The sequence below is a fragment of the Halichoeres trimaculatus genome, unplaced genomic scaffold, assembly GCF_033239565.1.
Source record: "Halichoeres trimaculatus isolate MK-OKI-2021-1 unplaced genomic scaffold, fHalTri1.1 fHalTri1_scaffold_22, whole genome shotgun sequence".
Taxonomy (NCBI): Eukaryota; Metazoa; Chordata; class Actinopteri; order Labriformes; family Labridae; genus Halichoeres; species Halichoeres trimaculatus.
In genome coordinates, this window is record NW_027437200.1 from 24565365 (window position 1) to 24572615 (window position 7251).

Genomic DNA, 7251 nt, shown 5'->3' on the forward strand with positions numbered 1-7251 from the left:
AGACAGGAGCCAACACGGTTTGATGAGCAACAAGTGACACCATCCACAGCCCCTGGTTTCCCTGACGACCCAATCATGGTCGACGGAGAAAGATCAGGAAGGCTCAGTGAAAGCTCCACCATCCTGAAACCAGAGGCCTGTCAGTGCTAGGCTCACTTCCTGCCAGGTCTACACTGTAAAATGTGAGAGGTTGAGCTCACTTAAAACAATCTGGGAAACTTATCGCACTAAAAAAAGGTGTGAAAGTTTATTAACAGCCATTAGTTACTTGATCTCTACTTGATAAGTTTACTTAACAGCTAAATGTTTTTACTTTATGTGCTTAACATGGCACAGACTGGCTGTCTTTGCACCACACGGCTGTCTATGCTCCAAAGGGCACATACTGGGTGTCTGTGCTACACATGGCATGGATAGGCTGGCTGTGCTTAACATGGCACAGACTGGCTGTCTTTGCACCACGCAGCTGTCTAAGCTCCAAAGGGCACATACTGGATGTCTGCACTACACATTGCATGGACTGGCTATCTGTGCTTTACATGGCATGGACTGGCTGTCTGTGCTTCATGTGGCATTACCTGGACAAATTTCTATGCACAAATAGCCGGTCCATGCCATGTGGAGCACAGACAGCCTGTGCCTCTGAGGGTCTCTTTTCCACAGTGTTCCCTGCGAGAAAAACACACACACTCATTGAGGAACACACACACTCAATGAGGAACACACACACTCACTGAAGAACACACACACTCACTGAAGAACACACACTCACTGAGGCACACACACTCACTGTGGAACAGACACACTCACTGAGTAACACACTAACTGAGGAACACACACACTCACTGAGTAACACACCAACTGAGGAACACACACACTCACTGAGCAACACACACTCACTGAGGAACACACTCACTGAGGAACACACACTCACTGAGGAACACACACACTCACTGAAGAACACACACACTCACTGAGGAACTCACACACTGACTGAGAAACACACACACTCACTGAGGAACACACACTCACTGAGGAACACACACACTTACTGAGAAACACACACTTACTGAGGAAAACACACTCACTGAGGGACACACACACTCACTGAGGGACACACACTCACTGAGGAACACACACACACACACACACACACACACACACTCACTGAGGAACACACACACTGACTGAGGAACACACACACTCATTGAGGCACACACACTCACTGAGGAACACACACACACACACACACACACACACTGAGGAATACACACTCACTGAGGAACACACACACTCACTGAGGAACCAGGACACCTTAACCCAAACCCAGGACAGAGAGGTTCAGTGAATGTGGTTCTGAAGGTGTGGAGGTGGATCAGTGAGTCAGAGGAGACGCTGTAGAAGGACACAGAGCCAGCAGGACAGTCCACATACACTGCTACTCTGCCAGAGTCAGAGGATGAGGAGACAGGGAGGAGTGTTAGTCTCTTGTTGTGCCAGACATCGTAACCTTCATCAGAGCAGATCAGACTCCAGGACTGATCATTAGATCCAAACCCACAGTCACCACTGTCTCCTTTCCTTCTGATTCCTCTGTAACTCACTGATATATCAACCCTTCCTTCCCTCTTCACCTCCCAGTAACAGCGCCCAGTCAGACCATCTCTACACAGCAGCTGTTCCCAGGAGTCAAATCTGTCTGGATGATCAGGATATGACTGATCCTCCTCCACACGTGTCACCTTCCTGTTGTTGTCAGACAGTCTGAGCTCTCTGTGAGCTGTGTTTGGGTCCAGAGTGAGTTCACAGAAATCTGATGGAGAGAAAAAGACACAACACAGCAGCAGTTTATCATCAGACACACCTGAAGGCTTCATTCTTTGTTAGCTGACAGTCTGCTGTTTGCTCATCAGGAGTCAAAGTGATTCCACACTTACACTTCTTCAGACCAGGTTTTAACCACCGCGGTCCACCGTGGTCCACCCTGGAGGAAGAAACACAGTCAGAGTGATTTTCTGTCCAACACCAGTCCTAACTGCTGCTCAACATGAAGCAGTGATCCTCAGTTTGTCCCTGTGACAGAGAAACAGGCTGAAACTCCTCTGAGCCAACTGTCTCCATCACTCTGTGCCTTTTTCTGACAGCGTGGAGATCCTGGAGGAAGAGGAGGAGAAGAAGAAGAAGAGGACAAAGAGTCCAAAAGCAAAGGCTGCCTGTTGCTCTCTGGATCCATAAAGTCCACGTTCTGCTTCTCATGTCCTCTTTGAAATGAGGAAGGACAAACCCTGCTCTACCTCTGATCTGTCTCTTTAAAGTAGTCGCTCTGATGCTCCTCTGCTGCTCTGTGTGTTTCCTGATCCAGCTCCAATCACTGCTCTGAAAAGAACCAAACACATTCAGTCTCTGAGCTCTGCTCGTCTGGTTTTACCTCAGTGTGTCCAGTCTGCAGAGGGGATCCTCAAGTCCAGCAGAAAGCTGCTCCACTCCTGAGTCTCCTGGATGGTTGTAGCTCAGGTCCAGCTCTCTCAGGTGTGAGGGGTTGGAGCTCAGAGCTGAGGCCAGAGAAGCACAGCCTCTCTGTGTGATCAGACATCCTGACAGTCTGAGGTTAGAAAAAGAATCAGGCCATGAGAAAAAGTCCACTGATTATCACCATTTCTTTATCTCTGACCTTAAGCAGGATGAGCCAAAGACCTGACCTGAGAGTCTCCAGTTTGCAGTGTGGACTCTTCAGTCCAGCACACAGAGTCTGGACTCCTGAATCCTGCAGGTCGTTGTTACCCAGGTCCAGGTCTCTGAGCCTGGAGGACTGTGAGCTGAGGACTGAGGACAGAGCTTCACAGCTTCTCTCTGACAGGTCACATCCATGAAACCTTTGAAGACATGAACATTTTCTTCATCTGTTGTTTGACTAAAGATTGAAAGCCATGCCTGTTTTTATTCATCAGTCCATGATCATTTCTGTGTCCTACTCGTCTGATTTTTAGTTTTAGACAACTTTAGTAAAGATTGACTGAATGTGTGACTTTCTGGACCTTTCCTCTCTGATCGTTTGAGGAGCTTCAGAGTCATGTCAGACTTTGTGTCTTGATGTCTCTTAAACTCACTGACAGTAAGAGTTTAACTTCACTTTCATCCTGACCTGAGAGTCTCCAGTTTGCAGTGTGGACTCTTCAGTCCAGCACACAGAGTCTGGACTCCTGAATCCTGCAGGTTGTTGTGACTCAGGTCCAGGACTCTGAGCCTGGAGGACTGTGAGCTGAGGACTGAGGACAGAGCTTCCCAGCTTCTCTCTGACAGGTTATATCCACTCAGCCTGAAGGAGATCATGGAAAGAGAACAAACAGATGGTTTCAGGGTCATGAACAGAAATTATCCTGGTTCAGATCTCTCACTCAGTCACTCATTCACTCAGTCACTCATTCACTCAGTCACTCATTCCCTCAGTCACTCATTAACTCATTAACTCATTCACTCATTAACTCATTAACTCAGTCACTCATTAACTCATTAACTCATTAACTCAGTGACTCATTAACTCAGTCACTCAGTCACTCAGTCACTCATTCACTCAGTCACTCATTCACTCAGTCACTCATTTACTCAGTCACTCATTCACTCAGTCACTTGTTCACTCATTCACTCATTCACTCAGTCACTCATTCACTCAGTTACTTGTTCACTCAGTCACTCATTCACTCAGTCACTCATTCACTCAGTCACTTGTTCACTCATTCACTCATTCACTCAGTCACTGGTTCACTCAGTTACTCATTCACTCATTAACTCAGTCACTCAGTCACTCATTCACTCAGTCACTCATTAACTCAGTCACTCATTCACTCAGTCACTCAGTCACTCGTTCACTCAGTCACTCGTTCACTCAGTCACTCATTCACTCAGTCACTCAGTCACTCATTCACTCAGTCACTCATTCACTCATTAACTCAGTCACTCAGTCACTCATTCACTCAGTCACTCATTAACTCAGTCACTCATTCACTCAGTCACTCAGTCACTCGTTCACTCAGTCACTCGTTCACTCAGTCACTCATTTACTCATTCACTCAGTCACTCATTTACTCAGTCACTCATTCACTCATTCACTCAGTTACTTGTTCACTCATTCACTCAGTCACTCATTCACTCAGTCACTTGTTCACTCATTCACTCATTCACTCAGTCACTCATTCACTCAGTTACTTGTTCACTCATTCACTCAGTCACTCATTCACTCAGTCACTTGTTCACTCATTCACTCATTCACTCAGTCACTCATTCACTCAGTTACTTGTTCACGCATTCAATCAGTCACTCAGTCACTCAATCACTCAGTCACTCGTTCACTCAGTGACTCATTAACTCAGTCACTCATTCACTCAGTCACTCATTCCCTCAGTCACTCATTAACTCATTAACTCAGTGACTCATTCACTCAGTCACTCAGTCACTCATTCACTCATTCACTCAGTCACTCGTTCACTCACACAGCTTTGTTTGTAGCTCTGATCACTGGCAGCAGCCTGAGAAGAGCCTCCTCTGAAGGACGGTACTCCTTCAGGTCAAACAGGTCCAGATCTTTGTCTGAGGACAGTAAGATGAAGACCAGAGCTGACCACTGAGCAGGAGACAGATTGTATCTAGAGAGACCTCCTGATCTCAGGTACCATTGGATCTCCTCCTCTAGAGATCGTTCGTTCAGTTCGTTCAGACAGTGGAACAGGTTGATGCTTTTCTCTGCAGACACATCCTCACTGAGCTTCTTCTTCATGTACTCCACTGTTTTCTGATTGGTCTGTGAGTCACTTCCTGTCTGTGTCAGCAGACCTCTCAGGAGCCTCTGATTGGTCTGCAGAGACAGACCCAGGAGGAAGCGCAGGAACAGGTCCAGGTGTCCGTTTGGACTCTGTAAGGCCTGGTCCACAGCACTCTGATGGAGGTGTTCCAGTTCAGGTTGGTCTCTGGTGGTCTCAGGGATCAGGGATGTTGTTTGTTCTTCCATCAGGTTGAGTCCAGACTCGGTGAAGGTCAGATGGACGTGAAGAGCAGCCAGAAACTCCTGAACGCTCAGATGGATGAAGCAGAACACCTGGTCCTGGTACAGTCCTCTCTCCTCTCTGAAGATCTGTGTGAACACTCCTGAGTACCAAGAGGCGTCTCTGATGTTGATGCCACACTCTGTCAGGTCTGATTCATAGAAGATCAGGTTTCCTTTCTGCAGCTGCTCAAAAGCCAGTTTTCCCAGAGACTCCATCATCCTCCTGCTCTCTGGACTCCAGACTGGATCAGTCTCAGCTCCTCCTTCATACTTGATGCTCTTCACTTTGGACTGAACCAGCAGGAAGTGGATGTACATCTGAGTCAGGGTCCTGGGCAGCTGTCCCCCCTCTCTGGTCTTCAGCAGATCCTCCAGAACCGTAGCAGTGATCCAGCAGAAGACCGGGATGTGGCACATGATGTGGAGGCTTCTGGAGGTCTTGATGTGGGAGATGATGGTGCTGGTCTGCTCCTGATCTCTGGACCTCTTCCTGAAGTACTCCTCCTTCTGAGGGTCACTGAACCCTCTGACCTCTGTCACCATGTCAACACACCATGGAGGGATCTGATTGGCTGCTGCAGGTCGTGTGGTTATCCAGAGGCGAGCAGAGGGAAGCAGGTTCCCCCTGATGAGGTTTGTCAGCAGCACATCCACTGAGGTGGACTCTGTACCATCAGTCAGGATCCGATTGTTGTGGAAGTCCAGAGGAAGTCGACACTCATCCAGACCGTCAAAGATGAACAGGACCTGGAAGTCTTCAAACCTGCAGAGTCCTGCTTCTTTGGTTTGAGGAAAGAAGTGATGAACCAGTCCCACCAAGCTGAACTTTCTCTCTTTCAGCACATTCAGCTCTCTGAACGGGAAGGGAAAGGTGAACTGGATGTCCTGGTTGGTTTTGTCTTCAGCCCAGTCCAGAGTGAACTTCTGTGTTAAGACTGTTTTCCCGATGCCAGCCACTCCCTTTGTCAGCACTCTTCTGATTGGTCCCTGTCGTCCAGGTGGGCCTTTAAAGAGCTCTTCTTGTCTGATGGTAGTTTCTGCTCCGTCTGGTGTCCTGGATGCTGCTTCAATCTGTCTGACCTCATGTTCCTGGTTGACCTGTCCAGTCCCTCCCTCTGTGATGTAGAGCTCTGTGTAGATCTGGTTCAGAAGGGTCCGGTTTCCTGCTTTAGCGATCCCCTCAAACACACACTGGAACTTCTCCTTCAGGCTGGATTTGAGCTGACGTTGACACGCTGCAGCAGGAGTTCCTGGATGAAGGAAACAGAAATGTAATGAATGATGTGAAGCTACAATCAGTCTGAGTTTCTACTTTCTGACATCAGGATGGATTTGATTTGGCTCCTCTCTGAAATCTTCAGCTCATAGATGTGATCCAGGTGTGAGCGTCATATTCAGAGCAGAGTTTGAAATGTAACCCTCTCCCATGTTGTCTCCATTTCCTCTTTCCATCATGTTCAATGTTCAAATCCTCTTACTGCTCTGCAGACAGTCAGCCAGCTCCTCCTGCTCCATCCTCCTCAGGAAGTGCAGAGTGATCTTCAGGAAGGCCTCTCTGCTCCTCCTCTGCTCCTCATCCTCATCCTCCCTCTGGCTCTCAAAGCATTCTGGGTAATCTGGACTCAGGGTCCTCTGGATCTCCTTCAGCTGGCTCTTTACGAAGCTGATGATGTTCTCCTGGAGCAGCTGGAAGAGAAGAAAATGACAGGTTGGACTGGTTGGACTGGTTGAACTGGTTGAACTGGTTGAGGTCAGATCAGATCCTGTGTGACGGACAGAGAGCCTGCTGGTCTGCAGAGTCCAGCATGGAGACCAGATCACAGAGCTCCAAGCAGGAAGAGTGTGTGCTCTGAGGCTCAGGAGGAGCTGTGTTTGTACGTCTGCTCACCGTCATGATGGAGTCCAGCTGAGTGTGACGCTGCTGGGCAGACCGACCAATGGGAGCCTCTGATCTCTGCTGCTGGGCAGACCGACCAATGGGAGCCTCTGATCTCTGCTGCTGGGCAGACCGACCAATGGGAGCCTCTGACCTCTGACCTCTGAGGAACAAACAGAAGATGGTGGAGTGTTTATGAAATAACCACACACTGTGATCATGTGTTGGACTCTATCTGCTGGATCCTCCTACAAACACAGGACACAGAGACACGCTGGGTCCTGGTCTTTCTGCCTCCAGTCCTGGTTACTGCTGTGGGATCCTGATAGAGACACAG

General features: G+C 48.5%; 1 protein-coding gene across 1 annotated transcript; it reads right to left on the reverse strand.

The window, feature by feature from the left end:
• Positions 1 to 1274: 1274 nt before the first annotated feature.
• On the reverse strand, positions 1275 to 7051 carry LOC141784192 (NLR family CARD domain-containing protein 3-like). The gene is made up of 8 exons (XM_074661934.1): positions 6927 to 7051; positions 6517 to 6724; positions 4488 to 6288; positions 3143 to 3316; positions 2700 to 2873; positions 2429 to 2602; positions 1938 to 1984; positions 1275 to 1813 (listed from the first exon to the last, which is right to left on the reverse strand). Exons 1-8 carry the CDS (start codon positions 6930 to 6932, stop codon positions 1275 to 1277), a joined length of 3123 nt encoding a protein of 1040 aa, XP_074518035.1. The 5' UTR covers positions 6933 to 7051.
• Between the last annotated feature and the right edge of the window lie 200 nt (positions 7052 to 7251).

What these genes read in the sequence shown, in the direction of transcription:
- LOC141784192 (XM_074661934.1), bottom strand. An exon ending in TGCAAACTGGAGACTCTCAG is followed by an intron (nt 2,603 to 2,699) that starts GTCAGGTCTTTG and finishes TTCTAACCTCAG; the next exon opens with ACTGTCAGGATGTCTGATCA. An exon ending in AAAACCTGGTCTGAAGAAGT is followed by an intron (nt 1,814 to 1,937) that starts GTAAGTGTGGAA and finishes TCTCTCCATCAG; the next exon opens with ATTTCTGTGAACTCACTCTG.